The 25,817-nt window shown below is 47.5% G+C and overlaps 1 protein-coding gene across 2 annotated transcripts in view; it reads left to right on the forward strand.

Moving 5' to 3' along the window:
- Window positions 1-6,622: 6,622 nt before the first annotated feature.
- The window catches only part of Gtpbp1 (GTP binding protein 1), a 32,309-nt gene continuing 13,114 nt past the window's right edge, over window positions 6,623-25,817 (forward strand). For both annotated transcript variants that reach the window (XM_004650317.3, XM_045152607.1), the window contains exons 1-4: window positions 6,623-6,851; window positions 9,504-9,615; window positions 19,040-19,220; window positions 19,772-20,120. In XM_004650317.3, coding sequence (XP_004650374.1) covers window positions 6,660-6,851; window positions 9,504-9,615; window positions 19,040-19,220; window positions 19,772-20,120 — 834 coding nt within the window. In that variant the 5' untranslated portion in view covers window positions 6,623-6,659. The remainder of the gene's footprint in view (window positions 6,852-9,503; window positions 9,616-19,039; window positions 19,221-19,771; window positions 20,121-25,817) is intronic.

Consider the following 25,817-nt stretch of genomic DNA (forward strand, 5'->3'; position numbering starts at 1 on the left):
AGCGGGCGGGGCGGGGCGGGGCGGGGCGGATCGGGGAAGGGGTGCGGCGGGCCCGGCCCCTGCCCGCGGGAAGGTCCGGCGCCCTCCGCGCAGGCCCGCGTGGGTGGGGCCGGACGTTCGCCTCGCCCTCCGCGGCCCCGGCCCAACCGGCTCGCCACCCTCCACCACCCCGACCTCCACGCCATCACGTGAGGGCAGGCAAGCCTAGGAGCCCTCCTGCGGTCCCCCTACTGGGTCCCCGTGCTCCGCGGAAACGGCTCGCTCCCTCACCGCCAAGGCCCGCCACCTGGGACTACGGGCTGCCACCTGAGCCACGCGCGCGCTCGCGCGGGCGGGCGGGGGACGGGCGGGCGCGCGCGCGCACCTGAGCCCGACGTCAGCGGCGCTCAGCCGGCGCGCGCTCCAGAAACGCCCCACCCCACCCCCGGCGTTGGCCCCGCCCCAGTTCTTACGTCATGCTTGACGTCAGCGCGACGTCAGCGGCGCCAGCTGAGTGGCGGCTCCCGGCGGGCGAGGGTCTGTCGAGAGCACAGATTGCGCCGAGCGTCCCTCGCGGACGGCTGCGGAGCGGGGCGGGTTTGGTCCGGTTCCTTTCGCGAGCCTCAGGCCTGGCACCGCCCGCAGCATGTGCGGTTCTCCGCCTTCCGTAGCACAGACCTCCCACCGTAAAGTTTCTCGAATCTGGTCCTCGGCTCTGCCCCGGGCCGTGTTAAGGTTCACCGAGCGCGCCGTTCACCGGCTGATTCTAAACACTTGACCGACGGGGCGGATCGCGATCTTGGTCAGTGAGCCCGGCCGCTTGGTGCTTTCCAGGAGCGCCGAGGGTGAGAGTCTCTCCTGGTGTCACGTTTCCAGGGGAAGGGAGAGTCCTGCTTCGGTTCCTTGGTGTCACATGCCGGTTCACTCCACAAGAACCTTTTTGCCCAGCACCACCCTCTTTTGGTGGCTGTCACGGGGCTTTCCTCTCTTGTTTTCTTCCTTAAAAAATAAATAAACCGGGCGTGGTGGCGCACGCCTTTAATCCCCCCAGCACTTAGGAGGCAGAGGCAAGAGGATTGCCAAGAGTTCAAGGCCACCCTGAGACTACATAGTGAATCCCAGGTCAGCCTGAGCTAGAGTGAGACCCTATCGTGAAAAACCTATATATATATATGTATGTATGGGCGCGCCAGGGCCTCCAGCCGTTGCAGACGAACTCCAGATGCATGTGCCACCTTGCACATCTGGCATACTGGGGAATTAAACCTGTGCTGACACTTTGCAAGCAAGCCCCGTTAACGGCTGAGCAATCTCCCAGCCCCAGGTGTATTTACTTTTTAAGAAAAACTACTAAGATACTCTAGATCCCTGTAGAAGATTCAGCATTTGAACTTAGGTGAACCTGTTTTCGGGAAAAGGCTGCAAGAATGAGTAGGGAATTCCTTCTGAAATTCACTTTAAACTTCATTTGATTCAAGAAGCACCTACTCGGAATATCTTTTCTGTACAAAATCTTGTGGTGGAAAGGACACGTTTTCGTCTGTTTCAGATGTTAGCTCATCTGTCTAATCATAAGTTGCTAAATATCAATCTGAGTGAGGGAGTTAATGCCATCCAGCCCTTCTGGTCACACCCAGCCGCCAATCAGTTCTGCAGCCGACAATAGGTGAGTGTCCTACAACCCAATTCTGACACTGGAGATAGTGTCAGACCCACAAGTTAAAGGCTCAGAACAAAAAGAAACTGCCTCTCAATTCAGATGCCAACTGCAAGCCTGAGCCTCTGAAATTTCTGGCCCACCAGCTCTATAAATTGACGCCCCTATGACTCCATCCTTACTCCAACCACTCTGCTCACAGATGACAGAACTCAGGGAAACACTATACTAAGGTTTAACAGTTCAATATAAAGAATGTTGTCCTAACAGTGAGACCTCTATTGTCCACTTAATCAGATCAGGAATCAAGTAAGGGGCATAGCACTAGAGTGAATCTGAGGGCATTCCCAGGGCAGATTACTTGACGGAGGAAGACCTGCCCACAGAATGAGTGGGCAGCCCATCTGAAAACACTGTTTTGTCTGGCTGTGTTTTTTGTTTTTTGTTTTTTGTTCTGGTCTTTTGAGGTAGGGTCTAACTTTAGCTCAGTCTGACCTGGAATTCTCTATGTAGTCTCAGGGTGGCCGTGAACTCACAGTGATCCACTTCCCAGAGTTCTGGGATTAAAGGCATGCACCACCATGCCTAGCTTTCTTTTTTAATTCCACCCCCCACACACCGCTCCACTTTCCTGTTTGAAACTCCACTCTCCATCATATTCCCTCCCCCTCTCAATCAGTCTCTCTTTTATTTTGGTGTCATGATCTTTTCCTCCTATTTTAATGGTCTTGCATAGGTAGTGTCAGGCACTGTGAGGTCATGGATATCCAGACCATTTTGTATCTGGAGGAGCACGTTGTAAGGAGTCCTACCCTTCCTTTGGCTCTTACATTCTTTCATTCTTTCCACCACCTCTTCCACAATGTACCCTAAGCCTTAGAAGATAGAGATATTTCAGTGCTGAGCACTCTGCTGTCACTTCTTCTCAGCACCATGATGCCTTCTGAATCATCCAAAGGCCACTGCCATCTGAAAAGAGAAGGTTCTCTAACCAAAAGGGAGAGTAGCATTAATATATGGGCATGAACATTAAGAGAAGCGCTTACTGATCCACCCTGATTCTTACTTTTTAAATTTTTATTTATGTATTTGAGAGCAACAGACAGAGAGAGAGAGAGAGAGGCAGAGAGAGAGAGAGGGAGACAGGGAGAGAGAATGGTCATGCCAAGGCCTTCAGCTACTGCAAACGAACAACAGATGCACGCACCCCCTTGTGCATCTGGCTTACATGGGTTCTGGAGAATGGAGCCTCGAACTGGGATCCTTAGGCTTCACAGGCAAGCACTTAACTGCTAAGCCATCTCTCCATCCCCCTATTCTTATTTTTAAATACTTTATGTATTTACTTATTTTGAGAGAGAGAGAGAATGGATGCAGCAGGGCCTACAGACACTGTAAATGAACTCCAAATGCATGCACCACCTTGTGCATCTGGCTTATGTGAGTACTGGGTAATCAAACCTGGGTCTGTAGAATTCAAACCCAATCACCTTAACCACTAAGTCATCTGTCCAGCTGGTGAGCACATCTACCCTGTCACTACTGTCCTTCATAGACACTGGAACTTTTCAGACTTTCAACATGGACTGAAGACTAGTATCCCTCCAGGGATCGTCCAGGACTTTGGTATCAGGTTGGACTCTGAAGTATCCAGTCCCATGGGCTGAGCAGCTACTGGCTCTACTGGCTTCTCAGACTTTCCAGCCTACACAGCATCATTAGGCTGCCTAGCCCATATCATGTAAGCCAATCTAATAAACCCCTATATTGTATATTTTCATTCTACAGGTTGTATTCCTCTAAAGAACCCTGATTAATGCAGTGGCAAAGGACCTAGATTGAACAGGCAAAAGATATACAGAGTTGTATATGTGGAAAGGGAACAGGGAGCTTCCATGTTGCACCTGAGGGAGAACCCTTCCAGCGACCTTCATGTTTTAGTTCTCTGGGACCCCCTTTTTGGGGATTTTATGGAACCTTTGTTATAAAGGATGACTGATTAAGTAATTAGTCATTGGTGATCAGTCCTACTTCCCTCTCCAGATGTTGGTGGTGCACACCTTTAATCCCAGCACTTGGGAGATAGAGGTAGGAGGATCACCATGAATTTGAGGCCACCCTGAGACTAGTGTATTCCAGGTCAGCCTGGGCTAGAGTGAGACCCTACCTTGGAAAGGAAAAAAAAAAAAAAAAAGGATTTGTCAGGAGATCCCAATGACTGTAGGAATCTTACATCAGTAGGCACACTAAGATCATAAACATTTCAGGCCAAGCATGGTGTCACACACCTTTAATCCCAGCACTTGAGAAGCAGAGGTAGAAAAATTACCATGAGTTGGAGGCTACTCTGAGACTACATAGTGGAGTCCAGGTCAGCCTGGGCTAGAGTGGGACCCTTCCACTCAAACCCTCCCCTCATATTTCAGGGCTAAAGAGATGGCTAATCACTTAAGGCATTTGCCTGCCAAACCTAATGACCTGGGTTCAATTCCCCAGTACCCACATAAAGCCAGATGTACAAATTGGTGTGTGTACCTGGAGTTTGTAGTGGCTAGAGGCCCTAGCATATACATTTTCTCTCTCTTTCATAAATAAATACTAAGAAGTTACATTTCACATTGGCTCAGTTATTGTAGAATACAATGCCTTAATACTTGGCTTTTTAAACAATCCAACGCTTGAATTTTTTGTTTTTATTTAATTTTATTTATTTGGAAGCAGAGAGAGAGAGAGAGAAGAGAGACAGACAAAATGAATGCACCAGGTCTCTAGCCACTGCAAACTCCAGACACATGCATCATCTTGTGCATCTGGCTTACTTGGGCTCTGGGGAATCAAACTTAGGTCCTGAGGCTTCACAAGCAAGTGTCTTAACCACTAAGCCATCTCTCCAACCCCAACAGTTGAATTTTTAAAATATTTTTGTTTATTTGCAAGGAGAGTGAGAAAGAATAAGTATGCCAAGGAGTCTTGCAGTTGCAAATGAACTCCAGATGCATATGCTACTTTGTCCATCTGGCTTCACATGGGTACTGGGGAATTGAACTTGAGCTAGGCTGGTAGGCTTTGCAAGCAAGCACCTTTAACCACTGAGAATTCTCCCCAGCCCTTGAATATTTTAAAAATATTATTTGTTTGTGTCAGAGTATGAGCATTGCAGGACCTCTTGCCATTGCAAACAAACTCCAGATTCATGTGCCACTTGGTAAATCTGGCTTTACATGGATACTGGGGAATCAAACCGGGCTGGCAGGCTTTGCAAACAAGACTTGATTTGAATATTTTAACTACCTCATGGGACCAGATAAAGAGAAATTAGTGGTGATCAAGTTAGCCAGAAGAAAAAAAGGTTATCAGAAGAACTGTTATCAAGACCTTTGAAATTTTTTTTTTTTTTCGAGGTAGGGTCTCACTCTGGTCCAGGCTGACCTGGAATTAACTCTGTAGTCTCAGGGTGGCCTTGAACTCACGGTGATCCTCCTACCTCTGCCTCCCAAGTGCTGGGGTTAAAGGCGTGCGCCACCACGCCCGGCTAAGACCTTTGAAATTTGATTAATGTCCAGGCCCCTACAGTGCCTGTACAATAAAGCTGACAGGTTTGAAAGATGAGACTGTCTCGGGAAGGTACCTGAAGCTGAAGGTCGTTTTGATCCCTTTCTCTCTGTTTATTTCATAGCCTGGTGTCCACATTCTAAATTATAGGTCCCTTCTCTTGTTTACTAACTAGAACAAGTGTTCAAGACTAGCATTGCTAGAGCTTGGTTAATCCTAGTTTCACCCAACAGGTCTAGATTTTTTTTTCAGATATTGGAAATAAGAATTTCAGGCGCATGGATGACATTTTGGATTGTGGCTTTCTACAAATGACATTAAAAAAAAAAAAAAAAAAGGTCCATAGGAAATTTACTTCTCAGATCCCAGATCTTTGGCTCAGCTGTTCACCTTAATGCGGTGAGGTGTTTTTGGCGTGGATTTTTAAAAAGCATATTTTAAAAAGATTTTATTTTTATTTACTTATTAGAGATAGAGAGAGGGAGAGGAGAGAGTGAGAATGGGCACGCCAGGGCCTCTAGTCACTGCAAACGAACTCCAGATGCATGTGCCACTGTATGCATCTGGCTTATGTGGGACCTGGAGAATCGAACCTGGATCCTTAGACTTCACAGGCATGTGCCTTAACCGCTATGCCATCTCTCCAGCCCTTGGCTTGGATTTTTGCTGCCTGTCTGTTTTCCTTGTTTTGTTGGCATAGGCGAGCTCTCCACGAGGCGATGAATGGAGAATTCTCCCTACGGTCAGCGTTTAATTAATTGCCTTTTTTTGGCAAGTCTTGGAATATACAGCATCGATTCTACCATTAAATTTGTCTGAAGCGTGCCAACACGATCGGACATAGTATTCCAGCGACAGCCTCCCCTCAACTCCGAGTGTGAGGCTCGTTTTGCAGTTTACTATGTGGGTGAGCCGCAGCCCGCCGCGCGGGACTTCTGGAGAATCAGATTGGGTCTGGGCGCTGTCCATCATCAGGGCTGCGGGGCGCGGACAGTTTTGCAGTACGATTTGTGCGCCCCGCCTCTGGAAAGCTGGGCACCTTCCTGAGAAGCGTTGTGTTGATGTCTCTTCTCATTGGACAGCTGCCACGTCAATCGCACGCTTGTTTTGCCGTGGTTGGCAGCAAGGCTCCAAGGCAGGTAGCCTGGATACTGTGCTGCCCCGCCCCACTCCGAGCGTGGCCCAGGGCCTCGTGACGTCTCAGACATTTGTTGTTGGGGTTTGGGCCTCATGAATTATTCATTAAGGTGCTTGAAAGAGATGCAGCGATTGGTGGCTACGAGACCCGGTCAGTTGTGTCTTAGCTAGAGAGACGTGTCGCTCTGCGTGGCGGGAGAAGCTGTGCATAAATTATTCTGATGAGGGAGGGGGCGGGGCCTCGCGTAGACTAGTCAAATGAGCGGGGGAGAGAGAGAGGGGGAGAGAGGAGGAGGGAGGGCGACCGGCTGCGAATTAGCCTAAGTTATTAAAGATGGCGGCGGAGCGGAGTCGCTCGCCCATGGACTCTCCCGTGCCGGCCTCTATGTTCGCCCCCGAGCCCAGCTCCCCCGAGAAAGCTAAGGCGGCGGCGGCCGCAGCCCGACTCCACGGCGGCTTCGACTCCGACTGCAGTGAGGACGGAGAAGCCCTCAACGGCGAGCCGGAGCTGGACCTCACCAGCAAGGTAGGCCCGGGAGGCGGCGGCGGCGGGCCGGGCGGTCTCCGAGGCGACGGTGGGCGGGCGGGCAGCCGGCTGTCCAAGTCGCCCGGCACCCGGCGACGCGGGAAAGAACGGAGCCGCTCTCGGTGACGACGTGCGAGGGCCGAGGCCTCCCCCCACCCTTCCTGGACCCCCGCGACCCCGAGCTGGCCTCCCGCGCTCCCCGCCGAGATCGCAGCCCCCCTCGGCTCCGCCACGTGGATCCAGGGCGCCCGAGGCGGGCAGCGCTCCGGGCCGCCCCCCCACACTTCAGAGTCCCCACTAGTGAGGACCTGAGACCCGGGATGGTCCTCTGCCTGGAGCGGCGAGGCGGCCCTGGGTCCGGAGGACTTGGATCGCGGTGGGATGCTGGGGAAGACAGGTAGTCCGAAGGGTGGCAAGGGTGGCACGCGCCTCTCTTCCTGGTCAGTGGAAATGAAACAGAAAGTAGCCGCGCAGCCTGTGAGAAGGACGTCTGAGGAATGTCCACTTTGCTTGTGGACAAAACAAAATGGAAAAGGGGCAATGAGCATGACCCGGGATCTCGCCATCTGGGGGAGTAGAGCCTCCGCCCGCCTGTATGCGTGGAATAAGGAAGGGCGTTTTAAATAGTGCCTTGAGTTGTTGAGAAGGTAGGCAGGAATTAAGGGCTCACCATCTGCTTTGCATTATAGAAAATTTTTTAAAAAGTAATTATAAGATATAACTGGTGTTTGGAAGGTGCTTAACATCACTAAACAAGGAATGCCAACTTGGGGAATCTGACAGGTCTGGGTTCCTTTCCAGCTCTGCCATTAAGAAGGTTCTGTGACCTTGGGAAAGTTTTTTAACCTCTCAGATTATCAGGTACCTCATTTTAAGATAGTACATATGTGTGGCAAAAACTAGAGGTATATTTTCAGACACTCAGTATAGTGCCAGGTCCCTATTAGAGACTATTGGATGTTTGATAATAGCTGAGAATCCTCTGTGCAGACCCGAAAGCAGCTGAACCAATGCCTTTTGTGCGATAGTCATTGTGGAGCTTTGATGTATTCCTGCTGGTTGGAACTCATTCAGTCTCGCTGATCTCAAGCTAAGCAGGGTCTGGCCCGGTTAGTACTTGATGAGAGGTTTTAGGGAGCTTTGAAAATGTTTGTGACTTTTCATGTCTTATGGTGGCACAACTGCATACAAGTTGGCCCTAAACTGGAGGAAACTTTCCCTACAGCCTAAGTCAGTAGTCCTCAGCTATTCTTTCTCCTTCCAATCCTAAGGACTTGGAAGCAAACTAGCGCCTTATGGCCTTATGCCACATTGGTCCTGTCTGATTCCTTTAGTGCCATGATGAGGGTAGCCAGGCTCAAAGAGGCACTGTAAACACAGGAGACAAAGTGACCAAGGTAGCATCCAAGTGACAATTAGGAGCTCTGATGAATCAACTCAGGAAGTTGTAAGATGCTTAGGTACCTGGTTCAAAAGTGGGCTAGCTGGATGTCATTATATAGTCAGGATGCTGATGAAACCTAAAAATACAGTGGGCAGTTCCAGCCGAGCTGTGAAGAGGGTGGTACCTTTATTTTCTGACCATCTTACTTTATTTGTTATTTCATCACAGTAGCTAGAGAAATTCTCATGACTTTAAGATTCAGACACTAGCATATATAAATACTGATTACATTGAAACGCTGAGCTGTGTGGAGGAGAGAAAAGGGACAGATTGACTATGTACTGAGCTATGACCTGGATGCTTTTTGCTTTGTTTTAGAGAAGGGTCTCACTCCATAGCCCAAGTGACCTAGAAATCATTATGTCGCCCAGGCTGGTTTCAGATTCACAGCAATTCTCCTGTCTTAGCCAGTATTATAGGCATGAGCCATGACTTCTGGCTCAAATGTTTTACATGTTATTATATTAGGTCTTTACAGTGGCCTTGGGATATAGGGTAGCATCTCTGTAGACTGGAAAATTGAGATTCAGAGAGGTTAAGTTCTTTGTTCAAGGGCACATAGGAGTGATTAGAGGATGAGGTCTGACATGCTTACAGGTGCATGGCCTCCTTAAATAAGTGGTTGATACTTGGTTATTGACAGAAATTTGCACAGCAGTAGCACCAATAATATTCATCTTAATGGTAGCGGTGTTTTGTTGAATAAGATGATTCTTGCAGGCACCTTTCACTGCAGATAACCCAAGACAGCTAAGACAAGGTGGAACAGGACTCTTGTTATTTTGGGAGCCCTGGCCTGTGGGTGGAGGGTAGGCTTTGTGTGTGAGTTGCTTATCCTTGAACTTCCAGATGCAGCTGCAGGCAGCAGATTGGCATGGAGGTGTAGAAGCACTGTTCCTCTGCCTCTTGGGCAGTGCCAGGCGCTGCCACACTCCTCTCTGTTATTTGGGACCTGCCCTCTTGTGAAGCAGCAGGAGGCAGGCTGCTCGCACCTTCCTTCTCTCTTGCGGATTGTAGCTCAGGCATATGCGTGGAGTATGTCTTCTAGGTCATAAACTGTTTCAGGAGAGGCAGAGAGGGCCTGCAAGGGGGGGGGGGACTACACAGCTGTTTTTAATTAGGGTGCCCTGGGGGTTGGTCAGGCTGTTGATCAGCTTTGTGGAGCTCTCTAGTAAGTGTGGTCCTAAGGCTGTTGGTTTCTCTTCTAGCTGGTTCTAGTGAGCCCTACATCAGAGCAGTATGACAGCCTACTTCGGCAGATGTGGGAGAGGATGGACGAGGGATGCGGAGAGACCATATATGTCATTGGGCAGGGATCAGGTGAGCATAGTTTTCCTTTTGTTTGTTTTAAACAATTATTTAGAGCACAGCTTCCCCACTTATTAACCTTCTTGCTTGTGTGTCTGAGATCCGTGGTGTTTTAGTATCTGCAGAACTGCTCGGAGGACATAAGCTCGCAGAGTGAATGTCAGGGTGTGCTTGGCTGTCAAGATTCCCTTTCAAGCAGCTCTCCAGATGCTTCCTTTCTACCTCAGTAGTCCCAATTTGCATAAAAGGAAATGAAGCACCAGACTAGGAAACCTCTTGTGTAAGGTACACCAGACAGTCTTAGCTGTGTCTAGATTAAGCCTGCACTGGGTAACTCCAAGTCTTTCCCTCCAAGCACTGTTTATGGATCCCATTGTTATCTATTTTCTACTTAACAGAGGATCTCTGTGACTCTTATTGAGGTCTATCAGGAAAAGACTCCCAGAATTCTTCACTTCTGTCAGGCTACCTTGACCCAGACCACACTGGCCACTCAGTCTGGATAGCTGTCACAACAGAAGTCTCTTCTCACCCCACAGATACTGTGGGGCATGTTGGCTTGTAACTATTCTGGCTATTGTCCTCCAACCTGCTTATTCATCATAATGGGGCCTCCTGTTTTAGAGAAAGGCAGACCCGTGACAGAATGCCAGATGATATAATGGAATTGGTTTTGTTCCCCCATCCTGTCACTCTAGTTTACACCCTCATTACCAAAGCCTACTTACCTTCATCTTTATCTGAGATTACCTTTGCTGAAATGATAGCTGAGATGCTTAACTATTGTGAACTTGGCCCATAGCACTTACTTCTGTCACCTTTTCAAGAAGCCTAGGATGGGCCTGCATGCATCGTTGAAGAGGCAGTGGTTTTGCTTTGTAAGAAGGCAGGTAATAATTCTTTAATGAGAGATGTCACAATCATTTTCAGCAGGCTTGGTGGTGGTACATGCTGGTGATCTCAGCAGTCAGAAAGCTAAGACAGAGCCAGGCGTGGTGACGCATGTCTTTAATCCCAGCACTTGGGAGGCAGAGGTAGGAGGATCGCTGTGAGTTCAAGGCTACCCTGAGACTATGTAGTGAATTCCAGGTCAGCTTGGGCTAGAGTGAGGCCCTGCCTCAAAAAACCAAAAGAAAAAAAAAAAATAAAGCTAAGACAGAAGGATTACAAATTCCAAGCTAGCCTGGGACCCTGTCTCAAAATAATAATAATAAAAATAAAAAGGGCTAGAAGTATAGCTCAGTTGTATAATGCTTGCCTAACATGGAAAGCCCATTTGACTCCTCAGTATTGAAAAAAAAAAATCATTCTTCAACTATTTGACTTAGCAATTAAGTATCTTCCAAGGTCTGATACTGTTACAATGTTCTTTTTTTTTCCTTCAAGGTAGGGTCTTGTTCTAGTGCAAGCTGATTCACTATGTAGTCTCAGAGTGGCCTCAAACTCATGACAGTCCTTTACCCTCTGACTCCCAAGTGCTGGAATTAAAGGTTTGCACCACCACACCAAAGTTTTTACATTGTTTTTTTTGGACACTTAGGCTTTGTTCCCAGGTATGGGAACATAGTTTATTAATAGAATGCTCACCTGTTATGTGCAAAATCCTAGGCTCAGCCCCCAGCACTGGGGGTTGTGGGAATAAAACAAAGCTGGTCCTTGCCCCAAGAAGGAAAGATAGCATATACACAAATAACCTCACTAGAAAACAATAATTAGAAATTCTATAAGAGGGCTGGAGAGATGGCTTAGTGAAGCCTAAGGACCCATGTTTGACTCTGTAGATCCTGTGTAAGCCAGAAGCACAAAGGTGAGGCAAGTGCAAGGTCGCATGTGCCCAGTAGGTGGTGAAAACATCTGGAGTTTAATTGCAGTGGCTGAGGCCCTGGCATGCCAATTCTTTCTCTCTCTAAAATTAAGAAAAAAGAAAAGAAACATTAGAAGTGTTATAAGACAAATTCCAGTGTTCACAGAAAATTTTATTGAACATTAAAAATAAAGAAATGCTATAAGGTGACAAAAGTAAGAAAGGTTTGATTTCTAAATACTACTGTGTCTTCCTTTGAAATGTCTCCTATCTCTTCTTTCCATTCCTGTTGCCACCTCCTCAGTGGTAGGTCTTTTTTAAATAAAGGCACGGTCAGAGAGATAGCAGACTAAGAAGCTGTATGTTGAGGAAGGGAGGGAGTTATCAGCATTGCCAAGCACTACTTAGGCAGTAGGTTCAGAAAAGGCCATTCTACTTGGTGACTCAGAAATCACTGATAGCCCTTTGCAGGCTTGTCCTGTGCAGCTCTGGCCTGCTTAATAAGACAAACTGCTCATAGGATTCATAGGTCACTTCATGCTTGGTAGAATTTCAGAAACCTCATGAAGGTCAGCTTTGACAAGTGGTGGGACTAGTCTTTGACTCAGCTTTTTTTTTTTTATTTTTTACTTTTATTTTTAGAGATAGGGTCTGGTTCTCCTTGAATGTGCAATCCTTCTGTCTTAGCCTCCCCAAAAGAACTTCCCCCCTTTTTTAAAAAATTTTTTATTTATTTGAGAGCGACAGACACAGAGAGAAAGACATATAGAGGGAGAGAGAGAATGGGCGCGCCAGGGCTTCCAGCCTCTGCAAAGGAACTCCAGACGCGTGCGCCCCCTTGTGCTTCTGGCTAACGTGGGACCTGGGGAACCGAGCCTCGAACCGGGGTCCTTAGGCTTCACAGGCAAGCGCTTAACCGCTAAGCCATCTCTCCAGTCCCGTCCCCTTTTTTTAAAAACTCCCTTTATTTTTGTCCTTTAATATGCACCCTTAATTTTACCATGACTTGGTAACTCACAACTAATTAACCCTCTTGGGAAAGGTCAGCTATCACTCACTAGCCCATGTCCCTCACACCCTAGCATTAGCCATGCAGCGTCACAGTGGCACAGAGGCAGAAAGAGATCTGAACTAGTTAAACAAGTTAAACATCAAACAGTACTGTATCAGAGGCAAGGCCCATGGGTCAGCTTCACCCCAACTTCCTGTGGTTCTTTGGTGTTTCACTCCACCCTGTCCCTCTCCCCTATAGAATAAGGATAATGAGGCCTTCCCTATCCTTTCTCAGAGAAATTTTGTGTGGATAAATTGGACATTAGAAAAATTGTAGGGGCTGGGGAGATGCCCAAGTGGTTAAAGGCCCTTACTCCACAAGCCTGCCAAATAGAGTTCAATCCCTAGCATCCACATACAGCCGTCAACAAAGTGACACACTTGTCTGTAATCTCAATGCATCTATTGCAATGGGAAGAGGAGCCTGAAGCTGGTAGATCTGTGGCAATCAATAGGGGAGACTTACCTCAAACAAGGTAGAATGTTAGGACCAACACCCCAAGATTGTCTTCCGATTTCCACCATTTTTCATGGTGACATGTGCGTGTGTATACACGCACACACATACAAATAAAAATTGTAAATGGGAGGTGGCTCCATTGATAAGGGCACATGCTGTACAACCATAAGACCTGAGTTCAATCCCCAGCACCCACATAGAAATCCAGGCATGGCCATGCACACTTATAATCCCACTGCTGAGGAAGGTAGAGACAGGAGGATTACTGGGGCTCTCTGGTCAGCAAGTCTAGCTGAAAAAACAGTGGGTTCCAGGTTCAGAGAGACCCTGTCTCAGGGAAATAAAACAGAATACAATAGAGGAGGACACTCAACATCTTCTTCTGGTTTCCACATATGTGTGCATGGGGCACACATGTGCATGTATCATATACATCACATACTTACATATATACACACCAAAAAATTGTGAACAGTGCAGTGGCATATGCTCAGTACATGCATGTTCTTAGTTTAAGGTTGATATTTCAGGAGACAAGTCAGTGTTGCCCAGTAGTTTGGGGTCTGGAGCCTGGCAGGTCTGAATTTTACTTGTTTACTTTTTTCCCTGTCTTATATGTGGACAGTAGGGCTAGAGAGATGGCCTAGCAGTTAAGGCACTTGCTTACAAAGCCTAAGGATCCAGGTTCAATTTTCCAGTACCTACATAAGCCAGATACACATGGTGGCACATGTGTCTGGAGTTTGTTTGCAGTGGCTAGAGGCCCTGGCATGCTCATATTCTCTCTCTCTGTGTCTCTATCAATCTGCATCTCTCTTTCTCAAATAAATAAATAAATAAATAAATTTTTTTTAATGTGGATAAGGCTAGAGAGATGGCTTAGCGGTTAAGGCTCTTGCCTAGGAAGCCTGAGGACCCATGTTTGACAGATCCCACGTAAGCCAGACTCACAGGGTGACACAACCACACAAGGTCACACATGCACACAAGGTGGCACATGCCTCTGGAGTTTGATCACAGTGACTGGAGGCCTTGGTGCACCAATTCTCTTGCTTGCTCTCTCTCATAACAAAAATAAAAAAAAATTAAAAAAATAAAAAATAAATAAAAGGCCAGTCTTGAGCTGGACAAGGTAGTGCATAACTTTAGTCCCAGCACTCAGGAAGCAGAGGTAGGAGGACTGCTGTGAGTTCAAGGCTACCCTAAAATTACATGGTGAATTACAGGTCAGCCTGTGCAAGAGCAAGACCCTGCCTTTAAAACAAACAAAAACAAAACAAAAGGGCTTGCCTCAAAAAAAAAAAAAAAAAAATGTGGACAATAAAAACTATCCCATGGTGTACTAGTGAAAGAAAATCACTTGGCATATAAATACTGGTATGAGTAATTGTAGAAATTTTTCAGGGTCCCAGGTGATTTTACTTGGTTGATTTACCATGAAATTTTCTTCAAGTGTTCTGTTTCTTTTTTGGTGTATGTATTGTGTGTAGTATGTGGGCATGAATGTTTCCCTACCAGTGTGTGCAGGTCAGAGGTTGTTGTGGCTTGTCTTTCTCAGTTGCTGTCTATTTTACTGTTTTGCCTTAGAGGTAAGGTCTTGCTCTAGCCCATGCTGACCTGGAATTACTGTGCAGTCTCAGGGCAGCCTCAAACTCACAAAGATCCTCCTACCTCTGCCTCCCAAAGTGCTGGGATTAAAGGCATGAGCCATCATGCCCGAGCGGCCCATTTTACTTTTTTAAGAAAATATTTATTTTTATTTGTTTATTGAGAGAGGGGGGGACATATATATATTATAAAAGAGAGAGAAAAGGGGCATTCTAGAGCCTCTAAAATGAACTCCAGTTGCATGCCCTACCTTGTGCAACTGGCTAATGTTAGTCCTAGGGATTCAAACTTGGGTCCTTTGGCTTTGCAGGAAAACGCCTTAACCACTAAGCCATCTCTCCAGCCCCCATTTAACTTCTTTTTTAAAGATTTTATTTAATTAGTTAATTTATGTATTATAGAGAGAGAGAGAGTGAGAATGGGCACGCCAGGACCTCTTAGCCACTGCAAACTCCAAATGTATGTGCCACCATGTACATCTGGTTTATGTGGGACCTGGAGGATCAAACCTGAGTCCTTAGGCTTCACAAGGAAGCATTTTAACCACTAAGCCATCTCTCCAGATCCCCATCTTACTTTTTTTTTTTTTTGGGGGGGGGTTTTCGAAGTCAGGTCTCACTCTAGCCCAGGCTGTCCTGGAATTCACTGTGTAGCCTTAGGGTGGCCTGGAACTCACAATGATCCTCCTACCTTGGCCTCCTGAGTGCTGGCATTAAAAGCGTGCACCACCATGCCTGGCCTATCTTAACTTTTTGAGACAGGATTTTTCACTGAACCTGGAGATCACCAATGGATGCTCCTTGCTCCATCATGTCTTGCTTTCATGTGGATGCTGTGAATCTGAACTTAGGTCTTCTTGCTTGCATGGCAAGTACTTTACTGATTGAGCCATCTTCCCAACCCCTCCTTCCTTCCTTCCTTCTTTCTTTTCTTTTTCTCTTTCTTTCTTTTCTTTTCTTTTCTTTTTTTTTTTTTTTTTTTTTTGAGGTAGGATCTTGCTCTAGTGCAGGCTGACTTGGAATTCATTATGTAGTCTCAGGGTGGCCTTGAACTCTTGGCGATCCTCCTACCTCTGCCTCCCAAGTGCTGAGATTAAAAGTGTGTGCCACCACACCTGGCCCAACCCCTCACTTCTTGAATACTGAGTCGTGATTTCCAGCAGGCAGAGAAACCTCATGCACAGAGGCATGGAAGCATAGGAGACTGGAATATTTAGTGACCAGACTTAATCCATAGGCTGTCTGGGTCCAGTCTGAGGGCCCTTGAATGCCATGCCGGAGAGCTTAGACTCCTCTCCCTCTCCCTCAGAAGTCTAAGAAGCCTTTGCAGCAGGGTGATTAGAAGAATGCTTCTGAGAAAGGTAAATGAGCCAGCAGGATGGAAATCTGATTAGGGCCCGGCATGGGTGAGTATGTGGCCCTTAGTAATTGGATCTCTGTTGCTTTTCTCCTTAGTTTTTTGTCTCCACTTCTAGAGTAAGGAATGGGTTACATGCTAAACAAGGGTAATGCGACCATCTGAGAGCCCTGATGGACAAGGTGACATTAGCAATGGCCCCTGATGTGGGGCAGGACCTGAAAGAACTGCTTTTCTTTACACAGTTGCAGAGAAGGTTGGACAGAACTGGGGAATTCAGCGAGAATGATGGCCTTCCCTTAGAAACACTTACCCCAAGCCCTTCTCTAACCCAGAAAGAGCCAGAGCTCACTTGGCAATGCATTTAGAATCCTTCTGCCCAGCTCTTCTCCCTTGGTTCATTTGTTTTACCTTTGACAAACATTTGAGAATTTGAGATGGGAAAGCTCTGTGGGACACCAGGGAATGGTTGATATATGGGTCCCATCCTCAAAATGCTGTAAAGGAAACAGATGCCTCTGAGCAGAATGGTTAGGCTCTTGACAAGAGATGTGCTGATTGGTTGTCTGGAATAGCAGCTCCATGAATTGAGAGTGTATCTGGGACCTTGCAGGAACCAAGGGGGAGATGTGCCTGGGTCACTTGCACTGGGACAGAGCTTACATGGAGAGACTGAGGGATAAGTTGGGGGAGGCCCTTAAGGAATTTGGGTGGGAATACTATTTGTTCTGGGAAGCCATTCAGAGGTTTTAGTGGGGAGGTGACAACGTCAGAGCTATGGTTTCTCTATGAGCTTAAATGTGTGAGTCTGTACTGGATAAATGGGAATAAAGACTGATTTTGCTATTCAGTAGAAAGGGCCAGAACCAGGCAGAGAAAGGACACCATAAAGAGCCAGAACCAGCAGGGCTGAACTGATGAGAATATTAAGCATGGATGACTGGAAGGAAGGTATTGTCATTTATTAGAATAGAGAAGGTCAGAGAAGGAACTGGTCTGCCAGTGAGTGGGACATTGGTGAATGAGAAAGCTCTAGATTTGGAGTCAGAAGGCCCAAGGTGGGTGTGGTGATTTACAGCTTTAATCCCAACACTCAAAGGCTGGGGTAGGAGGATTGCTGTGAGTTCCAGGTTAGCCTGAGCTATAAGGAGACCCTCCCTCAAAAAAAAAAAAAAAAAAAAGAGCCAGGTGTGGTGGTGCATGCCTTTCATCCCAGCACTCAGGAAGCTGAGGTAGGAGGGTTATTGTGAGTTTGAGTCTAGAGTGAGGCTGCCTCAGAGAAGAAAACAAAAAGGTAAGACCCCAGTTTACATCATGGTCCCTCTGCTGCCTTTCAGCTTCTTGGCACCTAGCTTCTGTTCACTTTCTGTTGATTTGAGGCTGCCCTGCTTCAGCCTCCTGAAGTGCTGGGATTCCAAGCTTGAGCTGCCATGCCCAGTTGTTTCCCCATTGTTACAGGGAGGACTCTGTGCTCTGTAGATAGCAGTCACTTGTGTGCCACTGTTTAAGGGTGCTAGTGGCTAAGTCTGGATCTCAGAGTTCTACAGTTATCCTCCAGGCCTGTGAAAGTTCTTTGTGGAGCCGAGGGAAGCAGAAGGTAGGTGCTAGACAGGAATGTTTTTATAGTCTTCCCAGTGACAGTTTAGGCCATAGCATGAGATGCCTAAGGGGAATGTTAGAGGAAAGAGAGAAGGGCTTTGACAGATGACTGAAAGAGACTGGACTCGAGGGATGGAAGTAAGGAGAGTGAGGGGCACATTAGGAGAAGATGAAATGGGTGGGTAGGGTGAGAGGAATGCGCCTCAGAAGAGATGGCAAGGTGGCAACAGGGTAGCATGCTGGGAAGCAGTGGTGATGTTTGACAAGAACAGTTCTTCAGGAGTGGTCAGTTCAGAGCAAATGGGAACCCGTGGTCAGTCAACAAGGATGGGTTACTCTTCCAAGTTACGTGGTAGTCAAAGGAAGAACTGAGGAGATAGTGGCTCAGGAGGTGAACAGGGAAGGGAAGATGAGGTGGCTGGCTGGCTTTCCTTCTTTCTTTTTTCCTTAACTTGAGGGTGGTTAGCTTGTTTGTAGGGAAGTGTGGAGGGTGACGAAAGAGACATAAGGAGTAAAATAGGCCCATGCAGGTTTCTGGGCAGGAAAAGAAAAGAGGTTGCCCTGCTGAAGGGGTTTGCTTATGAGGAGGGAGTGGTGAGGAACTAACCCCATGACATACAGAAACAGGGGTGGGTTGCTATACTATAGACTCTCAGTAACGCGTGGCTGATCAGACTGTTCTATCCCCCTCCTCATCCTGAGCTCAAACTCCTTTTTCCAGCTACTGTCTAGATACCTCACCTGAGCCACCCTAGTTAAAACTCTGTCTCTAAGACAATCCAGAAGTCTCTCCCATCCCCTCCTCTGTTCCTGTCCTTATTGCTTGCCAAGGTTATTTAGAATTCCTCTTGCTGGGCTCCCCTGTTCAAGCCTGTTGCTTGCTGTGTGGATCATTCCAATCCACCTAGGTCTGACTGGGTTATTCCTGCGGATCCCCCATGATCACCGTACCTGGTATGAAAGTTTCCTGTTGCCTGATGTCTGTCTGTCTACCATACTAGCCTCCATATATCCTGCCACTCCATGTCCCTCATCTTGCTCCTCAGCACACTGAGAAACTTCCTAGTCCCTCCGTGTGCCATCATCTCCCATGTTTCATGCTTTGGTCCTCTGGCTCTCTCTGGGCTCATTTCTCACCCCTGAAAGCTCATGCTGGAAAGTTAGCATGCCCCATACTGCCCTCTGCTTCCCCAGGCCGTGCTGGACATTCCCTTGTCCAGTTCCACAGCGTAGTACCTGAGCTACATTGTAATTAATTGATTTCCTTTGTCTCTCCCTTGAGGCATTGTGCTCTCTGAGGGCACCTGTAACCCTAGCACGAAGCTTGGCATAAGTTCTAGGAGAGTCTCAGTGGTAGTGGTTGAAGGAATTACCCAGTGCCCTGCTAGTGGGGAAGCCCATGGCCCTATCATGCCTTAACTCTTTGCCCTCACACGGTCACTCAGGTACAATGTCTGTTCTCCGGTCCAGGTAGGGGCCTTGGTTAGGTGGGGTTGTTGGCCAAGCTGATTGGTCAGGACTCACTCTCCTGCTGATGTGTGGGCTCTTGTCACCAGATGGGACTGAGTACGGGCTGAGTGAAGCTGACATGGAGGCCTCCTATGCCACAGTGAAGAGCATGGCGGAGCAGATAGAGGCCGATGTCATCCTCCTGCGGGAGCGTCAAGAAGCTGGCGGCCGTGTGCGCGATTACCTGGTCCGGAAACGAGTAGGAGACAATGACTTCCTGGAGGTCAGGTGAGAAGGCCCAAGACAGTTGCAAGGCCCCTTGCTGCATGACGGGCGGGGCTTCAAGAGTGGCAGTGAGCCCGAGCCATTTGGTGTGTCGGCTCCTTCCCTTCCCTTCCTTCCCTTGAGATGGGAAAGGATGCCCAGGGTCATGGCCAGAGTAGTTTTGTTCTTTGCTTCTGCATTTCCATTTTGGAGTGGGAAAGGGCCTGGAATGCATTCTGTGGCCACTCAGTGGCTACATTTGTTCTGCCATCAATTTGAAAGGCTAGAAGTCCAGCGCAGGAGGGAGAGGACTTTGTGCTGGTTATAGCTTTGGGGTTCTTCCCAGTGATAGACGTTAGGGGATATATAGCCATTAAGGTTTCCAGGACTCCTGAGTAACTTTGTACTCCCTGGATATAGCTCCAGGATATTCCCAGTGTGCTCATCCAGGAACAGGGGGCGTCATGAGCAGGACTGCAAGGGCAAGCCTGGATTCAAGGATCCAGGTTCTGGGCTCTGAATTTTCTCTTCACCCACTGACTCTCACACGGATGCATGGGTTCCTGTCCATGCAGGGTAGCAGTGGTGGGCAACGTGGATGCCGGCAAAAGCACACTTCTGGGAGTTCTGACACACGGGGAGCTGGACAATGGCCGTGGCTTTGCCCGCCAGAAACTTTTCCGCCACAAACATGAGATTGAATCTGGTCGCACCAGCAGTGTGGGCAACGACATTCTAGGCTTTGACAGTGAAGGCAATGTGGTAAACAAGCCTGACAGCCATGGTGGCAGCCTGGAGTGGACAAAGATCTGTGAGAAGTCCACGAAGGTGATTACCTTCATCGACCTGGCTGGCCACGAGAAGTACCTTAAGACCACTGTTTTTGGCATGACTGGCCATTTGCCAGACTTCTGCATGCTCATGGTAAGTGTGAGGTGCTCCTCACGAGGAGAGTTGGGGGCAGGGATGCTGGGCAAGAACCCAGGATTGTTCTGAGACTGGGGCTTTCTGGCTTGGGGAAGGAAAGCAAGTTTGGAATCTCTGAGCTGCACAGTCTTCTGATCTCTGCAGTTTTCTCCCAGGTGGACTTTGAGCTCCTTTCCAAATTAGACCAGGAAGGGATCCTGTTGGTACAAACCAAATTGCCCTTGCAAACTTACTTTTGGAAAAGTATGCAGGAGGGTTTTTCCTGGGGCTTATTTTCTGCCTCAAAAATTTTTTCTCCACAGCCGTGGGATACTTTGAGGAAGTGACCTCAGGTGGCTTTTTCTTTTCTCTCTTTGTCTGTCTCTCTCTTTTTTTTTTTTTAAGTGTAGAGTCTCACTGTAGCCCAGGCTGACCTGGAAAATCACTATGTAGTCTCAGAGTGGCCTTGAACTCATGGTGATCCTCCTACCTCTGCCTCCCATGTTCTGGGATTAAAGGTGTGTGCCACCACACCCAGGTTTTTTTTTTTAACTTTTAAAAACATTTTTATTTATTTGCAAGCAGAGAGAGAGAGAGAGAGAGAGAGAGAGAGAGAGAGAGAGAGAGAAAATGAGAGTGAATATAAATGTATGAATGAATGAACAAACCAGCCAATGTGAATGGGTACACCATAGCCTCCTGTCACTACAAACGAACTCCAGGCTTATGTGCCACTTTGTGCATCTGGCTTTATGTGGGTACTGGGGAATTGAACCCAGACCATCAGGCTTTGCAAACAAGTGCTTTTAGCCAGTGAGTCATCTCTCCAGTCCTCAGGTGGGATTTTCAAAAGGTAGGATTAGGGAAGCTATGGAGGAGATCACCTCACATCAGGAGTCTCCCCAGGCCTATCCTCTGGCACAACTGGACATAGGCCTTCTTAGTCCTGAGGTGCCAGAGAGCTTACAGTCTAGTGTGATCAGCTTTTTGAGCAGCTGATCAGGGGTCACTACTGAAAAGGGTAGAGACTGAGGGCTCAATGGTATGGAATGAGTGTTCCTGTGTATTCTACTGAGCTTCCTCCCTGGACAGAGTAGGAGTCATGAGGCTCACAACCCTATGCACAGCTTACAGCTCTCCAGGAGGAAGAGTGCACATGTGTACGAGTAAGAATGAGTTTTCCTGTGGCAAGTCTTTCCCAAAGTCCTTCTGCCTTCTTGGTTCCTCAGCTGCCTATATTAATAAGTGTGGTAAACACAGGCATCTGTTCCTAGCAGACTTGTTCGAGTTGCCCCACAAACACAGGTTCTCAGGCCAACCCTCAGACTAGAGAGGAGAGGGAGGGCGGCAGCACGTGTTGGGCAGGGAGGATTCACACAACTTTCTTGGAATCACAGCATGATTTTATTTCTCATTTCTTTGAACATTGCAAAGGGGAGTCACCAATTCACTTGACTAAGAAAAACTGCTATACAGGAAAGATTTTCCGTGAAGGATATATCTGGGACAGTTGCTATTAAGGGTTTGGAAACCTTTGCTTGTAAATAATAAATATATATATATTGGTTTTTCAAGGTAAGGGTGTCACTGTAGTCCAGGCTGATCTGGAATTCGCTGTGTAGTCTCAGACTGGCTTTGAGCTGACTGATCCTCCTGCCTCTGCCTCCCAAGTGCTAAAATTAAAGGTGTGTGCCACTATGCCTGACTTTTTTTTCATATTTTATTTATTTGTTTATTTGAGAGAGAGAGAGAATGGGTGCACCAAGTCCTCTACTCACTGCACACGAACTCCAAACGCATGTGTCTTGTGCATCTGGATTACATGGGTACCAAGGGTGTTGAACCTAGGTCCTTAGGCTTCACAGGCAAGTGCCTTAACTCTAAGCCATCTCTTCAGCCCTTAAATTTTTGTATGTGTGTGTATGTATTTATGGTGTGCGTGAGCATGTGTGGGTGCATGTGTGAGTGCACATGTGTGTGGATGCCAGAGGTTGATGTCATTGTCTTCCTCAGTCTCTACCTTATGGACTGAGGCAGGGTCTCTAACTTGAACCCAGAGCTCCCTGATTTCAGCTGCTCTCAGTAGCCAGCTCGCCCTGGGATCCCTTGTCTCTACCTCCTGACACTGGAATCACAGATGAGCCACCAGGCATTTATGTAGGTGCTGGGGATCCAAACTTGGGTTCTCAAGTTCACTGAGATATCTTCTTAGACCCATATTGTTGCTTTAATTAACATGTAGAATTGTAACATTTATGGGGTCCAGGGTGGTATCTCAGTATATGTATACAAGATACCATCCTATCAGGTCATTAGCATATTAACATTTCCTTCTGAAGATAGACTCACCACTGTGCACCATGGGGTCCTGGTTAGCATTTCCTTCTTACCATTCCTTTTTTTTTTTTTTTTTTTTTTTGGTTTTTCAAGGTAGGGTTTCACTCTAGCCCAGGCTGACCTGGAATTCACTATGGAGTCTCAGGGTGGCCTCGAACTCACAGCAGTCCTCCTACCTCTGCCTCCCGAGTGCTAGGATTAAAGGCGTGCACACCACGCCCAGCTTCCATTCCTTTTTTAAAAAATAAATAAATAAATAAATAAATAAATAAATAAAACTTTATTTATTTGAAAGAGGAAGAGAATAGGCACTCCAGGGCTTCCAGGCACTGCAAATGAACTCCAGATGCATGCACCCCATTGTGCATCTGGCTTATGTGGGTCCTGGAGAATTGAACCAGGATCCTTTGGCTTTGCAGGGAAATGCCTTAACCACTAAGCCATCTATCCATCCCTTAAAATATTTTTTTTTATTTATTTGACAGAGAGAGAGACAGACAGAGAATGAACACACCATGGCCTCCAGCCACTGCAAATGAACTCCAGACACATGTGCCACCTTGTGCATTTGGTTTATGTGGGTTCTGGGGAATTGAACCTAGGTCCTTTGGCTTTGTCAGCAAGTGCCTTAACCACTAAGCCATTTCTCCAGTCCTGTTGTTGTTTCTGAGGTAGGGCACCCCTCTAGCCCAGGTTGACCACAAACAGCAATCCTCCTACCTCTGCCTTATGAGTGCTGGGGTTAAAGTCTTGTGCCACCACCCCAGGCTCTAATCACCATTTACTCTTTTGGGGGGTTAGGGTCTCACTCTAGCTCAGGTTGACCTGGAATTCACTATGTAGTTTCAGGGTGGCCTTGAATTCATGGCTGCCGGGCTCCTCCCCAGGCAGGTAGTGCTGTGGAAGGACCAGGCCTGCTGGTTCCTCCCTAGGGGTTGAGGAGGAAGATGAGCGTACGACAACTCAAGAAACCTCTCCTGGCCACCGGAGAAAAAACCACACTGAGTCAGTCGGCAGTCTTGTGGAAGCAGGAACTCAGAAAAACTCGCTTTATTGCTATGAGCAATTGCCTATATCATGTTGGGGGTGAAGGCGAGGAGTATAGGATGAGGGAAGAGTTAAGGGCCAATAGTAAACTGTAACTATTGAAATGGTAATTTCAACTCCTGCACGGAGGTAGCAGGCCAGAAGCCATTAGGCGTCTTGCTGAGTCCTAGCTGGCCAGAGACAGGTCACCAGACTTTAGCTAGGCTCAGGAAGTTCCACTAAGCCTCATGCCTGGGCTTTTCAGGGCCCAACACATGGCAATCCTCCTACCTCTGTCTCCCAAGTGCTGGGATTAAAGGCATGCATCACCCTATCCTGCTCTCCATTTACTTAAAAAAAAAATTATTAAAGAGAGAATGAGGGCTGGAGAGATGGCTTAGCGGTTAAGCGCTTGCCTGTGAAGCCTAAGGACCCTGGTTCGAGGCTCGGTTCCCCAGGTCCCACGTTAGCCAGATGCACAAGGGGGCGCACGCGTCTGGAGTTCGCTTGCAGAGGCTGGAAGCCCTGGCACGCCCATTCTCTCTCTCTCCCTCTATCTGCCTTTCTCTCTGTGTCTGTCTCTCTCAAATAAATAAATAAATATTAAAAAAAAAAAGAGAGAATGAGTGAATGAATATGAGCTCATCAGGATTCCTATCCCTGCAAACAAACTCCAGACACATGTGCCACTTTGTGCACCTGGCTTTATGTGGGTCCTGGGGAATTGAACCCAGGCCATCAGGCTTTGCAAACAAGTGCCCTTTGTCATTGAGCCACCTCTTCATCCTTCATTACCATTTCTCTCTCTCTAGATAGATAGACAGACAGACAGACAGATAGACAGACAGACATAGATATGTATAAATATACATATCTATCTAATGTTATTTATAAGCAGAAAGAAAGAAGGAGCACAGCAGGGTCTCTTGCCACTGCAGATGAACTCCAGATGTGTATGCCACTTTGTGCATTTGCTTTATTTTTGCAGACTAAGTTTCTCTCTTAGAGTTCTTTATAAAATAAAAATTAGCATGTTTCTAGCTGAGCTATAATAAGACCAATGAATGGAATTATCTTCATCCCAGCAGAATGTTCATGCCTGACTTTTAGCTCACCATCCAATACTAAAGCTAATGTTGAAAACAATGGAATAACCAAATGTGGTGATGTAGGGCTATAATTCCAGCACTTGAGTGGTGAAGGCAGGAGGATTAAAAATGTTAGGAGGGCCGGGCATGGTGGTGCATGCCTTTAATCCCAGCACTCGGGAGGCAGAGGTAGGAGGATCTCTGTGAGTTCAAGGCCACCCTGAGACTCCATAGTGAATTCCAGGTCAGCCTGGGCTAAAATGATACCCTACCTCGAAAAACCAAAAAAACAAAAAAAAAGAATGTTAGGAGGAGCAGGGTGCGGTGGCACACGCCTTTAATCCCAGCACTTGGGAGGCAGAGGTAGGAGGATCGCCGTGAGTCTGAGGCCACCCTGAGACTCCATAGTGAATTCCAGGTCAGCCTGAGCTAGAGCAAGACCCTACCTCAGAACCCCACCCTGCCCCCCAAAAACATGAGTTCATGTTACTTAAGCTACATAATGAGTTTGAGGCCAACCTGGGCTACTTGAGACCTTATCTCAAAAAGCAAAACCTAGGCTGGAGAAGTGGCTCGGTGGATAAAGCACCTGCTGTGCAACCCTGAGCGCCTGAGCTCAGATCCCCAGGCCCAGCGGGCATGGCAGTGCCCACCTGTAATCCCAACACTCAAGGTGAATTCTAGGCTAGCCCGGGCTAGAGTGAGACCCTACCTTGAAAAACACAGAAGAGAAAAAAATCCCCAGACCTAAAAGAAAGTGTGGCAGGCTGCTGTAATTCCCCTGAGTCTACTGCAGGAAGGAAGTTCACGAATGCAGCCATGAACAAGGAGAGACGTCTCACATGAGGTGGGATTTTGATTTTGAGGACCAGCCTGAAAGTTGTCTTCTGAGTTCCACATGCATGGCATGCCTACACTCACACACATGTGTACACACATATCAAATAATACAGAGCCTGGCATGGTGGTACATACCTTTCATCCCAGCTCTGGGGAGGCAGCCTCAAAAAACAAAAACAAAACAACAACAACAACAAAAAACAACAGAAGAACAACCAAACAGAAACACCCAATGGAATAGAGCTGGGTGTGTTGATGTCCATCTATATTCTTAGCACACAGATGGAAGACACACATCCGGGTCTCTTACCACTGCAAGGGAGCGCCATCTGCGTGCCCCACTTTTTGGCTCCTGGCTTTATGTGGGTAGCTAGGGAATTAAACCCAGGCCAGTAACTCAGCCCAGCAGGATTATAAACTAACA

The sequence above is a fragment of the Jaculus jaculus genome, chromosome 6 (assembly GCF_020740685.1).
Source record: "Jaculus jaculus isolate mJacJac1 chromosome 6, mJacJac1.mat.Y.cur, whole genome shotgun sequence".
In the NCBI taxonomy this organism is placed as follows: domain Eukaryota; kingdom Metazoa; phylum Chordata; class Mammalia; order Rodentia; family Dipodidae; genus Jaculus; species Jaculus jaculus.